The following is a 22968-nucleotide window of genomic DNA, read 5'->3' as shown; positions in this document are numbered from 1 at the left end:
GAACAGAGAAACAAAAAGTATGAATCATCCTTCAGGATTTAGAGAACCAAAAGTCTGTGAATTCAAGGGAACTGCTTTCTGAGAGGATGAAATCAGGCAACTACATCCTCACTGGTCCTCCCAGTTTCCCTTCTCTTCCCTCTTCAAATCGATAATCTACTGGATACAGCCAAATAAATATTCCCAAATATTATCCCCTCCTCAAATATCTGCCATGAATAGCTTTCAACATGGCATTTAATGCTATACCATATTCTCTGTGCTATCTTGTCAATAATTCCAAATATTACTCTTCTCCATCTATTCTCCATTCTAGTCAAATTAGCCTGGTAGACATCCCAATATAGGACAGGCTGACTCCTGCCCCCATGCTTTCACAAGGACCAGTGAATATGAAAGAAAACATCGAATAAGTACTTACTGGGAGCTATGCTAAGTGCTAAGGATGCAAATCAAAGACCAAGGCAGCAGTGCACTCCAGCAATATATCTTTTAAGAAGGGCAGGAAATATGGCTGAGGATGAGATGCTGAAAAGGAGGTTTTCCTCTAGGAATCCTTGGGTGATGAGTAGAATTTCAAAGCCCTTCAATGATACTCCTTTTTCTAAAGCTATGGTGATATCGGTTCAATGACTAGATTAGGGTCATGTGCCCTGTCTAGAATGGGCTTTCTCTTCAAGATTTCACTCTCCTAAAACCCTGAGCTTTGTCACCAGCCCAGCATTCGTGCCACCTCTCATAGGAAGCCATGTTGAAATATCCAAGTTATGAATGCTCTATGTCCAGAAATTATCAAAATAATTATCAAAAATTGCCAAAATAATGAACTTGATCATTAATATTGTGTACCATGTAGAAGGGAAGTTCCTTGAGAATAAGAGCCATTTCTTGCTTTTTATCCTCTTATTTCTATTACTAGATATAGTCCTGACAAAATAAATGCTGGGTAAATTATATCAAATCATTTCACCCAAATAACAAATTTTGCATAATTTCCTATCTTACCATATAATTCTATAATACGTGCTTGAAATATAGAAAATGCTTCCCCTCTTTCCTTTCCTCTCTCTCTTTTTCCCTTCTATCCCCTTTCTTCATTTTAAAAATTCCTTCTTGATTCTTCCATCTGCTTCTCCCTTTCTCTGTCCTTCCTTTTTTCCTCTCTCTCTCTCTTCTCTTTTCCTTTCTTTGTTTTTCCCTCCTTCTGTCCTTTCCTCCATCTCTTAGTCTCTTCTTCCTTCCTTCCCTCCTTCTTTCTGTGCTTCCCTTTTTTCTTTCCTTCCTTCCCTCATTCTTTTTCTTCCTTCTTTCCTTCCTTCCTTCCTTCCTTCCTTCTTTCCTTCCTTCCTTCCTTCCTTCCCTCATTCTTTTTCTTCCTTCCTTCCTTCCTTCCTTCCTTCCTTCCTTCCTTCCTTCCTTCCTTCCTTCCTTCCTTCCCTCATTCTTTTTCTTCCTTCCTTCCTTCCTTCCTTCCTTCCTTCCTTCCTTCCTTCCTTCCTTCCTTCCTTCCTTCCTTCCTTCCTTCCTTCCTTCCTTCCTTCCTTCCTTCCTTCTTTCCTTCCTTCTTTCCTTTCTTCCTTCCTTCCTTCCTTCCTTCCTTCCTTCCTTCCTTCCTTCCTTCCTTCCTTCCTTCCTTCCTTCCTTCCTTCCTTCCTTCCTTCCTTCCTCCCTCTCTCTTTCTTTTTATTCTTTTCCTTAGTTAAGACCTATTTTATAAAACAAAAAATTCCTCCTTGGTTTGCATATCTCACCCTAGATAACAACATCCTAACTGATAGATTTAAATATGTTATAACTTTCATATGTGTCCCTGAGCATATTATTTTCTCATCCTATTACTAATATATTTTTAAATATTAAGATTTAAAAATTGTATTTTAGTGGTAGCTTAGCTTAAAATGGTTTTCATATATATATGTATGTCAGCTTAAAAATAATAATGTTGATTATATTATTTCCTTAAGAAGATGCTTAATACAATGGAAAGGATGCTAAACTTCAGCACCTCACACTTTCTAATTCAATGACTTCAATAAAGTGACCTAACCTCTAAAAATCTCAGTGTCCACTTCTAGAAAGTGGATTTAAAAAGAGTTGTCACTGTCTTGACTTCCCAGCATTCCTGCTCTAGGTTTTGAATTAGGAGTGCCTGGGAGGGAACTCCACCCCACTTTTCCATCTCTGTGAACCAATGCAAGTCACTTCATCAGAATCTGTTTCTTCATCTGTAAGCTCAAGTTAGCTAATAGAGCTATACAAAAGACACCTGCTCTTAAAATTAGAATAATAACAAGTGACCTATTTATGTCACTATAATGTTGGGAGAATGAAAGAAATGTACACATAAGCACTTTGTTAATTAAGCAAGCATGTGGCAGAAAGAATAGAGTTCAGGTTGGGAGTCTCAAAGACCCAAGTTTGAATCTCACTTCAGACAATTATTGATTGTGTATTCCTGAACAAGTTCCTTAATTTATCTGATCCTCAGTTTTCTCATCTGTGAAATGAACTTAATAGCATCTACCTGATAGTATTATTGTTGAGGTTCATTTGAAGTAATGATTGTCAACTGTTATCATGTTGTTTGAGAAATATTAGGTCAAGGCTAAATCTGCTGATTTGTTTCTGTTTTCTTCCTTTCCTGGAAAATGAAGGCATCGAACTAGATGATCTTAGATCCTTTTAACTCTAAAATGATGTCATTCTGGGATTTTTCCAATTATTATATTTATCGCAATGAGGGGAGAAAAGAGTAAAATGAACATTTTCCCTTCTCAGAAAATTGGTCAGCCAGTGATTTTCCATCTAAATCTCTCGGTAGCACCAGGGCCCCCGCAATAGCCTCATATCATTCTGCATGAGTTCAAGCTTCTACAGAGCTCCATCTGTCTTCCATCCAAGTTTCAAAGCCACTGGCTTGCTAAGCACAATGATGCTAATGATAAGGTGGAGGACTGTGGGTAGGGGCTGAAGGAGCTGAGTGGTGATGTCATGGGGCTCTGGCTGTGTTATCTGCAATGAGAATAAATGGCTAGTCCTGCAAGCAAGCAAGAAGTGGCCTATGTCCTAGCGGCCTTGGGCTGGGCTCCATTCTCAGGGCTTAAATTTAGATCACAAGAAAAGCAGCAATCATCATATCCTTTAACTAAAATCAGCTAAACAGGATACAGGTAGCCACAAAATGTAGTCATTGCAGAGAGTAACAGAATCACTTCAAAAAAGGTAATAATCGGTCAGTCTTGCTTTTTTTTGCAACATGTAGTTAAATCTGTTTAAGTGTGGAGAAGGAAACGTGGGGGCTGGGGCAGTTTACTTTATAACTTCCTAAAATGGCACTGATATTAGACAAGTGTATCATCAATAGAAAAAACAGAAACTCTGTGCCAGGGAACCATCCCAGAGCCCTTGCACTTGGCTCAGACATGTAGGCAAGGGCTTGAAAGGGGGGGTTAATGGAAGCAATGAGGCCTTCTTATGCTTTCCTCAGTGAAGCTCCTTAGTCACTGTAGACCAGTAGGGTGGATACAATTTAAATATATTTATATATTGATTTCTTCAGCTTGGAAGGTTCCCTTTTTATGTCATCAGAGAGAGGGAAGATGGGAAAAGGAATTGAACTAGTCAGAAGTTTTGAGTGAGATAAAACTAAAAGGAGAGTCATCTGCTCAGATGGTATCCTGACACTGATTTGATTTAAACCTACTGAATAAAATGAGAACAAAATAATGATAATAATGATAAAATGAACAACAGTACAACTAGAATAAAAACTCCATATCAATTACACACAGGTTCATTATGTCAAGGGAGATATCAAATGGTTAACACTTTCTTGTTTAAAAAAGGGGAAAAGTTGGGGGGGAGAAGATCTATAGATGATAAAATGTGATCCCAATTGATGAATGGATTAAATTTTTACAGGAAAAATAAACTATTTAAATAAATAGGCCTCACTTTACAAAGCAAAAATAAAAGTTGGCACAAGTCTATAGCACTGAACTTGTCTAACATATCAAAAAATAGTTTGTCTCTGGACAGAGTCTAGAAGCATGAAATCTAGTTGTAGAATCAAAAGGCCCTCCATGAGTAACATCCATATAAGTTCTATTAGCCATACATCCACAGATATCAATAGGTTTAGGGAAAGAGAACAATAAGATAGTGATTTGGGATCCTTACCACTAGAAATTTGAAAATATTTATCATTAAGGAGCCCCAAATTCTCATATCAAAATAAATTATGAATTGAAATGGTGAAAAGCAGGCAAACACCATCACTATTGTTTGCAGAATTTAGTATCTGTATACCTAGAATGGACAATCAGATGGCAAGACTTATACATTTAAAGTGAACAAATGCTGTAAATTCAAATGTCCAAATATTCACAATTAAGACAGAGCAAAATGTCAACAATTTTAAAGATATAGCATCTATCTATACAAAATTAAGAACTATGCTTTTTACTAGATATAATAATGCTGAGTATAATATCCAAATTATACGGAATTTAAAACTAGAAAACAGAAGCAGGAGGGAGCTCAAACTCTATGGCAACAGAAAAAAATAGTGTTTATTTGTCCTCTTGGCCTTTCTGCTACTGCATCTGCCCTACATCCAGCACACTAAATTCAGTACAAAAGCAGTCAGTCATTTTATCTCCATTTGAACTAATCCATAAGGAATTAAGTATAAAAATAACAATTATAAGGTACTGACATCTTTGGGTCTTTTCTCTCTGGATTCGTGCTCAGAGAATCTGTATTTGAACCTTTGCTTCTTTTTGTCAGGTATATGACTTGGAATAATTTATGACACTTCTCTGGGTTGAAGCTTTCACATCTCTAAAATATAGGAATTAGAGTAGCTGGCTTCTGAGGTCCCTTTCAACCCTAAATCCAGGATCACCAAAGAATTTCAAAACTTTCTGCTGACTACTGGAGCTGACAGAAAAGCATTCAAAACAAACAAACAAAAAGCAAAAAAGCAAACAAACAAGCAAAACAATGAGTCCATTAACATAGTTAACAAAGTGATTAGCATGTAAAAGGCTGGGCTTTTGATATTTGAGTCTAAAAGTGGAAGGATTGGGAAAGAAGAAGGAATAAGAAATATTTTGATGTCAAAAAATGGCCAGAGAATATCACTGTATCTTTGCCAATATGGCATACAGGAGACTTGCCTTAGGATCTCAACAGATATGAATGATTTTGTAATTCAAGGAACCAAAACAAATGGGTCATCTCCAAATAATTCCCTTCTCTAAAAAGCTGACTGACCAGTCCTTACATCTATTGGAGATAAGATCATTTGCCCAGCAAGAGACCAAATATAGTAAGTTCCCTCCCCACTCTAGAATTTGGCCAGTCTGTGATCTATAAAACTATCTTTCCTTTTACATAATACTATAGACAAAATAATAATAATAATAATAATAATAATAATAATAATAATAATAATACTTAACTAAGGACTAACAAACTAATCAACTAAAGGAATAAATATATTAAATACTTGGGTACACAAACAGTAAACTCAACTGAAATTTCTGTGAAATAGAAAAAGCTGAGAAAGAGTGAAAAGATAATTGAATTTGAAAATAGGTTTGAGTCAGGCCTGACACGTACTGTCCAGATGCCATCAAACCAATTTGAGTCTGAAGTTCTTTACCTGGCAAGCAAACAGGCTTAAGAACGTTACTAAGCCTGCTTGGCAAGCACTGGGTAAAAAGCATTTTCTATTAAGTCCAATGTAAGTGCCAGCTATTGCATCCTGTCTCTGAGATGGAGGGAAATGTGGGATCAGCTTTGTTTCATGGGCAGTCAAGCAGTTTGGCCTCCATGTGTATGTACACACACAGAGATTGTTTTCAGAAGATTAGCCAGTAAAACTTGGTTATTAATCTATTAGTGTCAGGTTATTAAGTCTGAACATTAAAAAAGCAAACCCGACTCTCTGGTATCCACAGTCTAAAATAATTTGGGCATGAGAACATAACCTTATATCTAGAACAGTAAGCTCATGGAGTGATGAGCAAGCCCTAAAGCCAACTGGAAGTCTTCCCAGCATAGTCAAGGCACTGGGTTCATCATGGTGTGTGCTCCAAATGGAGTACCATGACCCCCCAAAAAAATAGTTTTATTATATTGTATATTGTTTATTTTCAATGGATTGCAGTGAAACTAAGAGAAGATTGTGTCTTGTCTTTGTTTACATCCCCAGAACCCTGAGAGTTCCTGGCTCACAGTTGGCATTTTACAAATTCTCGTTGAGATAAATTCATTCAAATTAAACTGAATTGAATTGAATTCAAAATATGCTCCCAAATTCAGTGTCAGAGAGCCCAGTGATTATGAAAGAACATCCATTTTCCCTGATCTACTTAGATGTAAATGAAAGCATTTTCTAAGGACATTAATTACCCCTAGGAATGGCCAAAGGGCCTTTTAGATTTAAAAAATGGCAAAATTCTGGTGTTCTAGGTTGGAACTTTTTTTTTTTCTCCTCTATTATTGTTTATTTCAAAATGAAGAGCTTGATCAGTTACTGCTGTGGAAGTGTCTACACCTGCCAACACACTTCTGTGTCAAGAATGGATCTTAATTTAGCTCTTCTCTTCTGTAATCACTTTTTTTGTTTGTGTGTGTTTTTTTTTTTTTGTTTTGTTTTTTTTTTTTTGTTTTTGTTTTTTTTGTTGTTGTTGTTGTTGTTTGTTTGTTTGTTTTTTGGTTTGTTTTTCTTCTGCAAAGTTTCTCTTTGTATTCTGGGCTTTGAATGATGCATCTTTCCTTCTCCTGGTCCAGGATTACACTTTATGACTACCAGGCCATGTGCAGAAGCAACAAGGAAAGCACAGATCGGGCTCACAGCTTATTGGATGTAAGTAGCATCATAGCTGCGTTCCTCAATAGGAAATAACCTAGAAATCCCTTGTCATCTTTGTCTCTGATGTCTGTCTCTATCTTTGTGACCTTTCTCTTTGCACTCTTCTGGCTTCCCAAAACTCATTATGTAGATGTTTATTTTTTGCATGATAAAGAGCTTTCCCCTCATCTAAAATGTTGTAGTTTTTAAAATTAATCCTGAAACAAAGAGCCTAGAATTAAAGAAGGAAGATTTCATGGGACTAATAACACCTTTTTGAAATTAAAGAAAAAAAAAAAAAGACCTTGAGTTTGGGGGTTCTGTCATTTGGAGGCATATAAAAGGGAGTTTCACTTCCTTTCACAGAAATGCCAACATTAGACTGCAATCTGGCTTCTGGTCTCTAATTTAATTAACATTTGTATCAAAGAACCCCTTCCTATTGCCCAGAAGCTTAGTAACTACCCTTTGGCCATTCCTAGGGGTAATTAATGTCCCAGTTAAGGTACAAAGAAACACCCATCAATTAACTCCTGTCCCTCTCCCTTGGAGTAAAATACAGAATGTGAAATGTGCAAATAATACCATTTGGACCACACAAAACATGCCATCTGTATATGTCTATACATACACAAATAGGTAGGCAGAAAGTCCTCAAGATTAAAATGAGTCAAGAATGGAATCTGCCTAAAATAGCTCAGTAGAGACATTAAATGCATAGAGAGCAATTAAAAGAGCCAAACATGTTTCCCTTTATTTATTTATTTATTTATTCATTTATTCATTTATTTATTTATTTATTTTTATTAGAGTAATAGACTGTAGATAACAAACATCAAGAGTGAAGGCTGTATTATTTTTATACCAAAGACGTCCTACAGAGAGGAGGAAAAGAACAAACAAAAACAATATAAAACAAAAAACAAACAAACAAACAAAAAAAAAAAAATATATATATATATATATATATTATCAGTTGGAGTATTTCTAAGGAACATCTGATATTTAGAAAAACTGAAAGTTCCTTCTCTCTTGTCTTTCTGAATGCAGCTTCTCTCAACAGTGGGGCTATTTGCTGAATTAAAAAAAAAAAACAAACCAAAAATAACCCAGTTTCCAAGATGCTCTTTTACTACTAGGCTTAAAAGCTCAAAGGTTTTTAAATAGTACTCTGCATTTTCATTGTTTAATCCTGTATTTACATAATCCCATCCCCTGCACCAGAGTTGATTCACAAACTCTTTGGGATTTGGGGAGCTCAGTTTCCCATTGGTTTGAACTGGAGCTGCAGGAGAGTCTGCCCTGTCATCCTGACCCTGGTATTTATTCACTGTTCCTCCCAGGCTACAGAGACCTACTGAAAAAGGCCTTGAACAGCCTGGCTGGTCAAAGATTGGGCATTTCTCAATGGTCTGACCACTGAGAGCTTGCTGAAAGATCTGATTATTTTTCAAGTCATAAAATAGAATGGCTAAACCACAGGGTTGGAAGGGTGACTTTGGTTTCAAATAGCCAGTCACCAAAAGTTCAAATCCTGATCTGAACCCAATTCCCAGGCCCAGTCACTTTTGCCTCTATGAATTTGGTTCAAAGTCTCTTGGAGGTTCAAGGGAGAGATCCACTTGTTCTGTTTTTGCTTTGGTCTAGCCATATTTCCAATTGCCTTGTTTGTTCTCAGCTTCTCCCCTTCCAGCCCTTCATAGAAAGATGGAGAAAGTAGAAAATGAAAAGTTTCAAGAATAGACAAAGTCTGGAACTGATTTTTACTTTGTTAAGCATTAGACAACTCTCCAATTTCTGGGGTTGATCTGCATAAATAAATTTACCCAATACACACACTAACCAGTGCTCAAATTCAAAACAATATTTCAGTATTTCAGTTTCAGCAGTCCACAAATGTAGCCTAAAACGATGCAGACTTGTTTTGTTGGGGAGTGTTTAAGATCCCAGCCTTTTAAACCCAACTCTGGCAGATGTTGTCCCTTCATTTTTCCGGAGGCCTCCGTGCAGCTCACATATCTGTCATACCTAGGTACAAAGGCCTGAGTGAAAGAGAGAAAGAAAGAGTCCATATTTTCCAGAAATCAGGAAATTGAATTATCTACATAGGAAATATCACAAAATAAACAGTCAACTTCTTATTTTAAGTTAAAGCAGTTGGAAATAAAGACCAGAATGTCTTTTCCTTCCCCCTCCTCCCCTTCATGGAATGAAAGGATTTTCTTCAAGGCTAAAATCTCTTGTTTGCATGTTGATCACTTAAAAAACAAACAAACAAACCTTAATAAATGTGAGAAAAAAGCACTAATCCTATGTACCCAACCCTCTGACATGACTCCTTGACTGCAGATAAATTAAATGCACATCTTTCCCATATTTCAGTAAAAAGAGAGCCCTAAGTGAGCATTTCACCTTTGATGGACTATTCTGTGAGTCCTACTTGGTAAGCAGTAAGAAGAATCCCAAGTCCTTCCACATTAGGCTGGGAAATAGTAGCCCCTAGAGGTTAAAACTTTTAGAATCATTGGCTGGACTTCCTTCCTCTTATTCCCCTACCAGGGATAACCCTCGCCTTGAATCCTGTTTATTTTCCTTGTAAATCACATTTCATGAGGGGCCCATTCAAAGATGTCCAATGCCAGCTTGGGGACACAGTATCTTCCCTTTTTTTCATCACTGGATAAAACTGCTGCTTTTCACATGCTAGCCATCAGGCTGAAGGAATAACATTGTCTTTGCAGAACTTTCCTATTTTTTCCCCCCCCTTACCCTATGGCTTGTTCCTCTACAGCCTTATAATGCCTTCTTTGCTGCAGTTAAATGGATAATGACAGAACTGATCTTGTAAGTAAACCTTTGCTAAGAGTTCATTTTGTTTTCATGTGATCTCTGCCTTTGTTCTGTTATAAATTGACCCAGGGGCTCTAAGAAGCATTCTCTTGTTGGGTTTCCAGGGCATGGTCTGTGCTTCTAAATCGCCACACTGGATGCCTTGGACAATCTCACCCATCTGAATGAATGATTGTAACTTGTATTAAGTGCCTCCTGGTCACTGCTCATGCCCTCCCTGGCTTTGTTTAGCTGTCGAACAGCTTGCCATCCGCCAACCCAATTTATTTATTGTGGTTACAGTTACATTCCCCATGAATGTCTGGCTGTTTTGAATGCTGCATGGGTGGGCTCTGGGCCATAGCACAAACTGTCATAGTGATTCATTACACCACTTTGGATTGCTTAGCATGTACAGTCACGGGGCCTTTGAAATCATCTGCCAGAACCGAGGGGAGGGTCTCAGGTGTGATTTAATTGTTTACCTTGTCAAATACTAGTCATGTTTTCAATGTCAATTATTCATCAGTGGCTTGAGTCAAACATGGAATGGCACAGAGATGAAAGCCTGAGCTATTAAAAAAAAATTCATTGGACATACTCCACAAGCATTGTGTCACACAAAAAGGAAGAATTCTGGGGATTGACGTGGAAGCAAGTCACTGCAACGGGAACAAACTGGGTTTCTCACCATCTGCCTCTTCCTCCACAGCCCCCAATCTTCCACTGTATAGATTTAAGGGAGATAATCATGCTAGGAAATGAATGAGATTTGTCTTCCATTTCCAACATTCACAAAAATGTTGATCCTGTTGGTAAAACACAGTGGGGAATCATGTGCTAAGCAGAAGACGGGGCTGGGGGTGGGTGGGAGGAATGACAAATGACATCAAAAGTTGGAATGAAAATGACTTGTCGGCAGCAGGGACAAGTATGAAAAAGAAATCATCAGAACTTTTCCCTGTCCCTATTCACTTGAAAAGCGGTTTGCTATGACTATTGCTTGGGGGGATCGTTTCATATTACTTTGAAATGCGATTTTTCTTTGATTAATTGAGAATCTTTCGTTGTTTTAAAGCTGTCCCACTGCATGTTTTCACTGGGAGAAATGCACATATTACATGCATACAGACCCTCACATTGGCAAGGCAGGCCTACCAGAAGCATTGCTAAAATATGTTTTATTATTCAAGATCGGAGACAGAGGAAAACAGAATAAAGTTTTTTTGTTTGTTTCATTTTGTTTGTTATTCCTATACCAAGTCTAGCCCCTCGGAGCCTCTAAGCCCCTAGCTCCTCTGGAGGTCCAGAATAGGCAAGAGGCAGAAGAATTCCTCTAAATGCTAACTGCCTGTCAAAGGGCTGCAGCCTCCTAGCAGATCTCCCTGCCAAAGGCTGACACTTGATTAGGGGGCCATGACAGGGGGACAGCTTGCTCTGGTGTTAATGGCAAAAACAACCTTTCACTCACAAGATAAAGCCCAGTGAACAGACCCCAATAACTAATCCAAATAGCCCAGGAACTATGTCAATAGCTCCAATTTGGGATTTGTTTTTATTTTCAATGGGGTGAATCAATCAGGGAGTATATCACTACTGCACTCCAGTGGTGGATGTCCCAATAATGCTGAGCTTTTTTTCCGATTTCTAAGGTTTCTGGTGGAATTTAACTTGTGCAGTTGGTGGCACTCAGAAACCACAGCCAAAGGTAAGTGGACAATGTGTTAATGTGTTTCCTTCTGCTTGGTGACTATTTTGGGGGGACTCATTTCTATTATTCAAATCTAAGCTCCAGAATTACATTGATAATAGGGAATTTATGCAATGGAAATTTCCTACCCATAGACATATATATATATATATATATATATATATATATATATATATATACACACACACACACATATACATATAAGATTGATACCTCATCTGAAATTTAGAATATTGCAGAATTGCCTGATACTTGAAAGGTTAAACAATTTGGCCATGATCCCAGGGCTAGTAAACCTTCGAAGGCAAGACTCGAACCCATACCTTCCTGCCTGCGGTAATCCATGCTTCCTGTCGGAGGTTCTTAAAATCTCACAGGCAGTGACCCAGAGTTTCAACTCTTTGTTGGCTCACACAGGTGAGGATTCCCATGTGGAAAATGTCATTCAGAATATGCCTCAGCACACACCCCAGTCATGTGCATGGGAATTGCCCCCACTGCACAGAGTTGTCAAAACAATCAGGGATTCTTGCCTTGGGAAGTTGCTCTGTGATCCTGACCCCGAATCCTGCTGAACTTTCGAAGAATATCAGGGTTTGATCCTTGCTAGCCACCAGAGAAAAGCCAATATTCAGCTGAAAAATGCTTAGACCAATTTACCATCTCAAAGAAATACATATTTTTTTTATGGATACTATCCTATCCCTCAAGCTAATCATATTTTTATTGCTTTAATTTTGTTTAAAAATTCAATTATTTCTCTTTGTATCAATTTAAGTTTGATAATCCAAGTTCAACAAGGCAGGGGATAAGTAATCCAGGCAACAAGAATACACTTGTCCAATAAGCAATTGGAAACGGGGGTAAATATCACAAAGAGATGAGTTTATTATTTATTTGCCTATCAGAATTATAATTGAACACCACACTCAATAAGAAAATCATCAAAAGTCTGGAAAATGCTGGATCTGAACTCAGAAAAAAAAATGTGGGTTTGAATTCTGGCTTTGTTAATGGATTCCATTATCTATCTTCTCTTGGGTCGTTCCACGTTAAACAATGTGTGTAACTAATTATAATGAACTGGATAAAAGCGGATTCCCATTTTAAGCCATCAATACACATATTTCCATGAAAGAGAGTGGCACTATGGCACTGTCTGAAAGTTCCGATTGAAATAAATTTTTTTTGTTGATGTTTTTGTTTTTTGTTGTTTTTCCCTTTTACCCTTATATCAAAACCAAATTTGTCTATTTGGAATTTCTATGCATTAATGCCCTCCTGACACCAAGAAAAATGATATTAATGCTTTTGCAAAACTGTCCTTCAGGTACTTAAAGTGAGTTATTATTTTCAAAATTTGTGATTTCTCTTCTCCAGGTTAACCACCCCCATTAGTTTCAGTTAAGTATCATATGGGATAACCTTTCACCATTTCAATTGCCCACCTTAAGGACATCCTCCAACATTTTGATGCCCTTCAGAACTGTGATACCCAGTTTGTTGTTTTTCAGTTGTTCAGTCATGTCCAATTTTCCTTTTTTTTTTTTTCCTTTTTTTTAATTATAGCTTTTTATTTACAAGATATATGCATGGGTAATTTTTCAGCATTGACAATTGCAAAACCTTTTGTTCCAACTTTTCCCCTCCTTCCCCCCACCCCTTCTCCCAGATGGCAGGTAATCCCATACGTGTTAAATATGTTAAAGTATAAGTTAAATACAATAGATGTATATCATGTCCAATTTTTCATGATCTCATGGATTATAGCATATCAGGCCCTTCTATCCTCCACTTTTTCCAACTACATGTTCAGTGTTTCCATGACATTATCTGTCCATATCATGCTGTCATCCCCTTTTTTTTTTCCTTTTGCTTTCACTCTTTCCTAAAGCCTACTGTCTTTCTTTTTATGGCCAATGTATTTAAGCTTCAGCTTCAGTATCTGATCTTCCAGTGAAGTGTCTGAATTAATTTCTTGAAATATGGACTGATTTGATCCTGCTGTCCAAGGGACTCTGAAAAGTTCTGATCAGCAAGCACCACAAATCCAAAATATCAATTCTGCCACATTAAAGCTTTCCTGATGGTCCGATTCTCAAAGCTATATATTGCTACCGGAAAATAACAGAACTTTGACTATATGGACTTTTGTGAGAAATGTGTTCTCTCTACTTTTTAGTCTGTTGTCAAGATTTTTTAGAGCTGTCCTTGTCACAGTGTGCAGTGATCATTAAGCCCAAGAATATAAAATCCCACTCTGCTTTCATTTCTTCTCTCTTCATTTGCATGGAAGGGATGGAAAAGTCGCCAAAATCTTTGTTTTATTAATGTTAAGCTGCAAACCACCTCTCTTTCACCCTCTTCAAGAGGCTTAATTCTTTTTTTCACTTTCTGCCATCAGAATACTATTGTCCTTACCTGAGATTATTGATATTTCTCTCATCAACCTTTATACCATCATTTGATCCATCCCAGCTAATATTTTATGTGATATACTCTGCCTTTAAGTTAAATAAAAGGTGACAATATATAGCATTACTGTACTTCATTCTCAATGAAACCAATCATTCTCTTCTCCAATATTAAGTTTCTTCTTCTTCTTCTTCTTCTTCTTCTTCTTCTTCTTCTTCTTCTTCTTCTTCTTCTTCTTCTTCTTCTTCTTCTTCTTCTTCTTCTTCTTCTTCTTCTTCTTCTTGTTCTTCTTCTTCTTCTTCTTGTTCTTCTTCTTCTTCTTCTTCTTCTTCTTCTTCTTCTTCTTCTTGTTCTTCTTCTTCTTCTTGTTCTTGTTCTTGTTCTTCTTCTTCTTCTTGTTCTTCTTCTTCTTCTTCTTCTTCTTCTTCTTCTTCTTCTTCTTCTTCTTCTTGTTCTTCTTCTTCTTCTTGTTCTTGTTCTTGTTCTTGTTCTTCTTCTTCTTCTTCTTCTTCTTCTTCTTCTTCTTCTTCTTCTTCTTCTTCTTCTTCTTCTTCTTCTTCTTCTTCTTCTTCTTCTTCTTCTTCTTCTTCTTCTTCTTCTTCTTCTTCTTCTTCTTTTTTGCCTGCTGTGTCACAGTGACATCTTTTGAGCATAGAGTTCACTAAACTCAGTAATTTGGCTATGTTTAAATGAAAGGATGTTATAGCTATATCACCTATTTTGAATTAGTTTCACTGAGTTTTTTAAAATTTAAGTAAGACTTTGCATTTATTTTTCTTTTCTTCTTTTTTCTATTCACTATAGTTCTAAATCAAACCGACTCCTCCTGAATCTTTGGCAACGATTAGAGATTGCATGGGGAGAAAAAAGTCTTTGAAACCTCTAGTTTTCATTTTTTTTCCATCTCAAAAAGACTTTCTTTAAAGACTACTGAAAGCTAAATGTTCTTCCTTCCCCCTTTTTTGATGAGTCAATTGGGGTTAAGTGATTTGCTCAGCATCACACAATTAGGGAAGTGCTAAGTGTCTGAGGTTGGATTTGAACTCAGGTCCTCCTGACTCCAGGGTCCCTACCTATTCATGAAAAGAAGACCACCCTTCCATCCTATAGGATATAAAGAGTCCCAGACTTCTGAAACAGGCATATGATCAAAAGCACTTGATCAAGAGACCAAAGACCTAATCTCACATTGTCTTTCTGCTACTTACTACTGGTATTACCCTGGACAAGTTTTTCCCCTATCTCACCATATGTGGGAATGAGGGGATTGGACATTATTTTGTTGTTCTAAGTTTATTTCCAGGTTTGAACCCAATGTATAATAGGGTTAGGGACTAAAAAATCTTCTCTTAATTAGATAGGAAATACATCATTAACATCAGTGGACTCAAGGGACATTCGATCTTATTTTTTTTTAGATGGAAACCTGTTATTTATGAGTTTCTTTTTTCATTTCCATGATTAGTAGAAATGACAGGCAATGACGGGGAATTCTCATCATGATTATTAAAAATGTTATTTTATCACATAATTAAGATGTAGTCAACTGGTCAAAGTTTATACATTGGGTTCAGTTAACAGAAAATGGAACCTTTCTAATTTGGATTACTCATGAAACCTAGAGGTTGCTTCAGTGTAAAAAAAATGTCCTAGTGAGGAGCTACCTTGTGTCATGGAAAACTAGCATCTATCTTGCTACATCTTGTCATGAAGCTCTGAGGAGCTCTTCAGAATTTAGTGACTTGCTCAGGGTCACTCATCTAGTATTTATGAGTCAAGGATGGAACAGATTTCTTCCAGATTTTGAGTTCCCCAAAATGGATAAATATGAGTATGATCCCACCCAATTTTCTGATCTCATTTAGCAGAATTTTTTGTCCATGAATTCTCAAGATCCCTAAAGAGTTAGAGCATAGTCTATTCATTTCAATATATGTTCCATTAAAACAATTAAAATATTGATCGCAACCATTTAATCTTTCCAACACTTATATTTCACAATGGATTCTTCTTCCCTAACCTTTGTAAAGAGCTAGCCTTTAAAATAAACAATAAAAAAGAGGAAAAAATGAGTTCAACAAAACTACCTCACATTCCCTATTATTACCTGAATCTTCCACATCCATATTTCCCCTACCTAAAGTTATTGTTGTAAAATCATAATAAATTGGCTTGATCGCAAAGAGTAGATACATTGACTACTTTGTCCTTTCAATTTTTCAAGGATAATAATGCAAAAATATTATCCTCCTCTTCTCTTTTTTCCTCTTCTCTCTTTTTCCTCCCTCCATTTCCCCTTCCTCCTTCTCTCTTACAAAGGAGATAGCTATCTGTCTTAGAAAAAGGAGTTTCCATGCCAGAAAGGCCTTATACCACTGAAATCCAAAGTCTAGCCCAATCATGACAAAGAAGATGGCAGTGATAAGAAAGATGTGAATCATTCATATGTACATCATGCTAGATATTTGCAAAACTTGCCTTTAAACTGTTCTACGAAAGTAGGTATCATAAAGAGAATTATTTAGTTTGCCCTAGAGCCATAGTTTTATTTATAAAGAGAATCCTAGTGAGAAATTTTCCTGGACTAATAAAAATAGATAACTTTTCTGAAGTTTATAGTTCCAGAAAATTGCCTGGGGCACTAATAGTTCAATAAATTATCCAGGGTCTTACCACCAGTATGTGTCAGAAGCATGATTTGAACTGAGCTCCAAGATTGACTCTCTATTGTGCTTTACAGAGTTGCCTTCAGAAGACTTTGACTAATAGAAAACAAAGATTCATGCTTTTAGGACACTTATGGGATATAAATAGTGGACGACTTTCAGGGCCATTTGATGCTGATGTTGGTCACATTGATTCCTTATATTATTTTTTCCTCCATCTATAGCCCAAAGATTGAAACAAACTCTGGAACCGTGTGATACGGAATACCCGGCCTTCATCTCAGAGCGCACCATCAAAGAGACTACGGGCAACATTGTCTGTGAAGACTGCTCCAAGTAAGCCCGCCTTTCAACATCTGAGGGAATTATTTGATTATGGTAGAGCCTCATGCCATGCTCTAGATCATGGGCTTGGCAACTCTGGCCACTGTCCAACATGAGGAGGTATAGTCACTTGAACTGGGCACAGGCCCTTTCTTGCAGTCATCACTTAGAATTTTGATGGCATTAAAATGGCATTAAAATCACTCATTAAACACAGGGATGTGTAAAGACATTATTTAAACAGCTTGAGGGTTTTGGGAGGGGATGGGGTAGGTTGATTAGGTGAGTGAAGAAATCTCCAAGAATGGGGGCATTTCAGCTTTTTCAGCTGGCAGTCAGTTAGAATTTGGAGCAGAGAATCTTATCCTAAAGTGCACGAGTATTTTTATGTTTACTTTTTAAATTTAAAAATTTTTAAATGTATTTTAATACATATTGCTTTGTGAATCATGTTGGGAGAGAAAAATCAGAGCAAAAGTGAAAAAAAAACATGGGAGAGAAAAATAAACAGGAAAAAGTGAACATAGTATGTGTTGATTTACATGCAATTTCCATAGTTCTTTTTCTGGATGCAGATGGTGTTTTCTGTCCAAAGTTTGTTGGGATTGCTTTGGATCACTGAGCTACTGAGAAGAAACAAGTCTTTTGTAGTTCATCATTGCACAATCTTGTTACTGTGTAAAATGTATTCCTGGTTCTGCTTGTTTCACTCAGCATCAATTCGTGTGACTCTTTCCAGATCTTTCTAAAATCAACTTATTCATCATTTTTATAGAACAACAATATTCCATTTTTTAAGATACCACAACTTATTCAGCCATTTCCTAATTGATGGGCGTCTACTCATTTTCCAATTCTTTGTTACCCCAAAAGAGCTGCCACATTTTTGCACATGTGGGTACTTTTCTTTCCTTTAGGATTTCCTTGGGATACAGATGCAGTAATGGCACTGCTGGGTCAAAGGGTATACACAATTTGATAGTCCTTTGGGTGTAGTTCCAAATCGTTTTCCAGAATGATTGGATCAGTTCACAACTCCACCAGTTTTCCCATAACCCCTCCACATTTATCATGATCTTTTCCTGTCATTGTACATGGATTTTTCAAATGGTTCTTTTGTAATCTTTTATCTTTTATTTTATGGATTTTAAAACAGTACTTTGACAAGAGTCTATAGGTGTCACCAGATTGCTGTCAAAAGGATACGTGATGAAGAAAGAGCAAAAAGCCCTGATTTAGAAGATAGTGATTTATGGTAAGGGGCAGATGAGGCCATGAACCAAAAACAGGTAGAATGGGAGCCTCATGAAGGCTATAGACTGGATTTCCTTTGTGTGGTTTAGTCCCAGGTCCTGGCAGAGCCCCTTCTGCCTTGTGACTCAGGACTGGGAAGATCAGCCAAACCTTACCATAGGAGACTACAAGTATGGCATCCATTAATGCACATCCTCTCCTTGCCTGTAAATGATCATCTTCGAGAGCAGCCTGGAGCTCTGAGAGGAGCCCTGATTTGCCTGTATTCACACATCCATTAAAAGTTAGAGATAGAGCTTTATCTGGCATCTCCTGAGCTCCCACTCTAGCTCCCTAGCCATTTGGACTCTGTCTCTCACTTCTGGCAAAATAACGCCTGGATGAAGCTTAGTTCGATTTAGTTATGAGTGCAACAGAGAAAATGCTGAATTTGGAGTCTTGGGTTCAGGTTCTGGACCTACCATTTACTAGTTGTGTGACATTGATTAATTCAGTGAATCACTCTGGCTTTTAGTTTGTTCATCTATAAAATAAGGAGGTTGGACAAAATAAAACCTAAAGTGCCTTCTGACTCTGAACATTGCTAGGGAGTTCCATAGTGCATACAGTACCCAACTTGGAGTCAGGACGATCCAAATTCAAATCCTGTCTCCGAAACTTATTAGCTGTGTGACTGTGGGCAAGTCACAAGTTCTCTGAATCTCAGTTACCTCCTCTGTATGGAATAATAATAGTAGTGAGGATCACATGAGGTCACACCTATAGAGATTTACATACATATGATATAAACAATGTAGTAAATAACATCATCCATATTCTAAATGATAAATTATATTAAATCAATATAACGCATGCTACATACATGCTGCTGCTGTTAATTTTCTTTTATAATAAACATATAGAATACTTTAAGGTTTGAAAAGTGCTTTTATGTAAATATTTTTATAACTGACTTTTCTGAATTGAATATAAATCTGACATGACAAGCAAAACTTTTACTATTATGTAGCATACAAGTATAATGTGTTTTAAAAGCTTATGCAAGCTCTTAATAACTTCCTTTTCAAAGGTGCCTTGACTTAGTAGCAAGCTGGGGCGAATTCTATGACCTTGATTCTTCAGAATACAAAGCAAAGAGATATGGGAAGAAAGGCAACAGGGTCTCCTTAGGTGCCTGTCTGACTTGTTCTCCCTGCATTCTTCAGCACTTTGAGTTTCTGAGATCAAATTCTCCTCCCACTTGACTGACAATTGAAAATCTGAGTCTGTTGCTGATGGACTGGTTCCTCCATGAACTGAGTATTTATTAACTAAAATCCAACTCTGCTCATTTACTAAGTGACTATGCAATAAAAAGGTCCTTTACCAAGTCCCGGTGCACTAGAGATTTCTTGTGAGAAAAAGGAACCTTTAAGTATTCCTTTTGTCCCCATCCTGATGCATCCAGCATCTCGCAATAGATCAAAAGAGTTTTGTCCAATTATTCTCATGGGAAAAGACTAGTGGATGAATATATGTGGATGGATGCCTTATAGAAAATGTCCAAAATATGAATATGTAAATTATTCTTCACAGATGGACATTGGGTGGGGTCCAGAATCAAAAAGGAGGAGAGTGGACTGGATTACATTGAGGATATTGCAAAGCAGGTTTATAAACTGAGCCAAAGCTTTATAAATGCAAAAGTTGAGCTTTTGATTACTAATATTTTATTCGAGTTCTTTTATATTAATGACAAGTGGAACTTCTATTACCCCCAAAGAATTAAAGATGAGTTTCATATAGAGGGCATGGAAAGGCAAGAGTAGCATGCAATGTGAAGGCAATGAGGAACCATGGATAAAAATGGGGAGAATAGACTGGATGAAATGAGGAAGGAAGGTACTGGACCTCCTATGGTCCATTTTTTTTTTGTTTGTTTGTTTTTGTTTTTGTTTTTGTTTTTGTTTTGTTTTGTTTTGTTTTTTAAAGTTGATCAATTGTTTTTAATGTATTTTGATCTGGTTTGCATTTTTGTGGGGGAAGGGGAAGGGTGAGAAAGGAAGAGAATCTTCAAAAAAAAATGGCAAAAATTAACATTTTAAATGCCTCTAAATAAATACTTGTCTTGTTTAGCTAATTACTAGACTTTTTATGTCCTAAAATGAATTTAATATAAGATATTGCAAGTGAAAATATTAACAAAAATGCAAGAAAACATGTTCATTCACTTAAAGGTGCTTCAAAATCTGTTTACTTTTATAAGGGATTGTCAGTAAATCAGTCATGATAGAAGCTCATTTCACTGTTGAATCCCTTCCAACTTCTTAGTTCCATGAGGATATACCATTTATTTTGGTTCTGTGGTCCGTTTTTGAGAGAATATGAATATGAGTCTTATGGAACGAGCAAGTATTGATGAGTAACAATCTTTGTTGTTAAAGAAAGATCCTAAAGGTATTGTCACAGACTCATTAGGGAATTTCTAAGAACCCATTACAGTTCCTGTTCCTAAAGTACTCTTGTGGACTTGGTTCTTTGCTAACTGTTGTAAAAAAAATTAACAAAAATTAAAAAAAAATCCTGCCCTCAAACAACTTATAATCTATTTCAATTTTCCAGATTTCATGATCTCTTTGAGTGCATAGATCTTGTATCAAGATATCCAAAGTGGGTATTTTAACTATAATTTCTAGAAGTACTTTTCGCTTCAACAAAATAATAATATAAAGGGAAAACATAAAAGCCAGGAGATCAGCTCTATGGTATATCTTAGGCACAATTTGTTTTAGGACTCTAGGGAATGTCTGGCTAGACGGCCATAATTCATGTAAAAAAAAGATCTGAAATGTTTAGTGGATTACAAGCTCCAAATGAATGAATTGTGTGATAATGCAATACTGCATTATTTCAATATAATAAGCATTTAAGTGCTTATTATAATATGAAAATAAAAACCCTGATACTATCCTGGACCAATGAAGTCTACCTTATCTTTCATTAAGAGGTAATATTCAGTATACATATATTGTATTTAATTTATACTTTAACATATTTAACCTGTATTGGTCAACCTGCCATCTGGGGGGGAGATGGGGGAAAGAAGGGGAAAAATTAGAACAAAAGGTTTGGCAATTGTCAATGCTATAAAATTACCCATGCAGATATCTGGTAAATAAAAACTATAATTAATAAAAAAAAGAGGTAATGTCCAGCTCTAGAAGGTGATAGTGCTCCAGTCTGGTTATATCATCTCTTAAATGTTGTGTTCCAGTCTGGGAGACACATTTTAGGAAAGATATGGATAAGTTAGTGTTCATTTTGAAGAAGAAAATCAGAATAACAACAAATATTTAGTATATAGATGGTAAAGGTATGAACAGTCATGTCATACAAAGATAAATGGAAGGAAATGGGAATATTTAGTTTAGAGAGATGTGGGAGGAAGCATGATAGAAGAGGGATCAGATTTGTTGTCTAATCCCTAAGGACAAAATTTTGAACACTGGGTAGATCTTATAGAGGAGCAGACCAGTTCAACATAAGGCAAAGAAATTAAGAATTAGAATTAACTCAATGTGTAACAGGCTGATTTGGGAGGAAGCAAGCTTCCTCAAATCACTAAAGGTTTCCAAATAGTTGGATTGGATGGCCACTTCTCAGACATAGTTGACCGGATTATCTCAGTGACTCCTTCCATCTTTGAAAATCTGAAATTCTGAGACCTTCACTCTCCCTTTTGGTAGATGACTCACAATACTCAGCTTATAAAATAGGAATAATAACATCTAACTGTTTCCAAGGCAATTTACAACCATATAGTTTTACATAATTTAAGAGCTTTTCTGTGTTGGAATAAATATACTATGTGAGTATAAAAATAATATTATTTTATTACGGTCTTCTTTCCTTTTCAATTACCCCAAATCAGAACCAATATTATTTCGCCACTATGACTGAAAAGTCCACTGCAGACCAGAAAACCAAACCTATGTATGCTGTTGACATCTCATTAATCCAGAAAGATTTCCCCCTTTCTCTGGAAATAATGAGATTTAATAAGACATTATCTCAGAGACAATTGCAGATTTCCACCAGTTTGTTTTTAGGTAACTTCAGGTCAGAGGCAACAGCATTCAAAAATAACACGAGCCCGTAGTGACTTGGAAACTGAGTTTGGTGAAAATTATAGTATTTCAGAAATTATGCACTAAGATCTTTTTCATAGAAAAAACATCCAGAGTCCCACAATGGAACAAAAAAAAAAAGAGTTCTCTGTACATTACAAACTGGTCTCAAGGCACCCATTATTTTTTCTCCACAAGCAATGGCAAAACCAAGATGCAAAAAGCTCCAAAAACTGTTGAAGGATTCCCATGGGAACATGCTTCATGCTACAATTTACTCTTGGACTGTCATTAGCAATCTGCCCATCACTTAGAAGGTTTCATACGACTCCAATGTCGAAATATTTTGTTCCAGTTCAGGAAACCATGAAAGGTAGTCCTATACTGGACAGCAAAGACCACTTTGGTTGCCAAAGTCCTTTGAAGTTTCACTGCTTCTGTCTCTGCCTTCAAAGTCTTCCTTTCATTATCGTTGGCTCCTTGAAGATGGAAACTCTATGGCAATGGGTTACTCAATGGCCCTCAGCGGAAACCTGCAAATCCCTTTGCTTAAAGAGTACATAGCTTTCTGTCTGTAGCCTAGGCACATATGCTATACCGTATAGGGATAATTTGCGATGTTTAAAAATGATTTTTGAAAATATAGGGTTTATTAAGAATGCGGGAGCCTAAAAGAAAATACGAATTAACATAAGAATGTCATTAGGGTTGGCGGTTTGGCTAGCCCAACCAATAATTTTTGTCATTCAATATCCCAATGATTATTAAATTAATCTGTTATTCAAACAGCAATCGAAAACA

The 22968-nt window shown here is 36.7% G+C and overlaps 1 protein-coding gene across 3 annotated transcripts in view; it reads left to right on the top strand.

Annotated features, from left to right (window-relative positions):
* The window catches only part of CACNA2D3 (calcium voltage-gated channel auxiliary subunit alpha2delta 3), a 1031774-nt gene that overhangs the window by 972806 nt on the left and 36000 nt on the right, over window positions 1-22968 (top strand). For 2 of the 3 annotated variants that reach the window (XM_074284452.1, XM_074284451.1), the window contains 4 exons: window positions 6802-6877; window positions 9654-9706; window positions 11344-11399; window positions 16708-16819. In XM_074284452.1, the coding sequence (XP_074140553.1) occupies window positions 6802-6877; window positions 9654-9706; window positions 11344-11399; window positions 16708-16819 (297 nt within the window). Of the gene's footprint in view, window positions 1-6801; window positions 6878-9653; window positions 9707-11343; window positions 11400-16707; window positions 16820-22968 lie in introns of those variants that run through there. The other variant, XM_074284453.1, reaches the window with a different exon arrangement.

This window comes from Sminthopsis crassicaudata, chromosome 1, assembly GCF_048593235.1.
Source record: "Sminthopsis crassicaudata isolate SCR6 chromosome 1, ASM4859323v1, whole genome shotgun sequence".
Taxonomy (NCBI): domain Eukaryota; kingdom Metazoa; phylum Chordata; class Mammalia; order Dasyuromorphia; family Dasyuridae; genus Sminthopsis; species Sminthopsis crassicaudata.
This window is presented reverse-complemented; position numbering and strand designations above follow the sequence as displayed.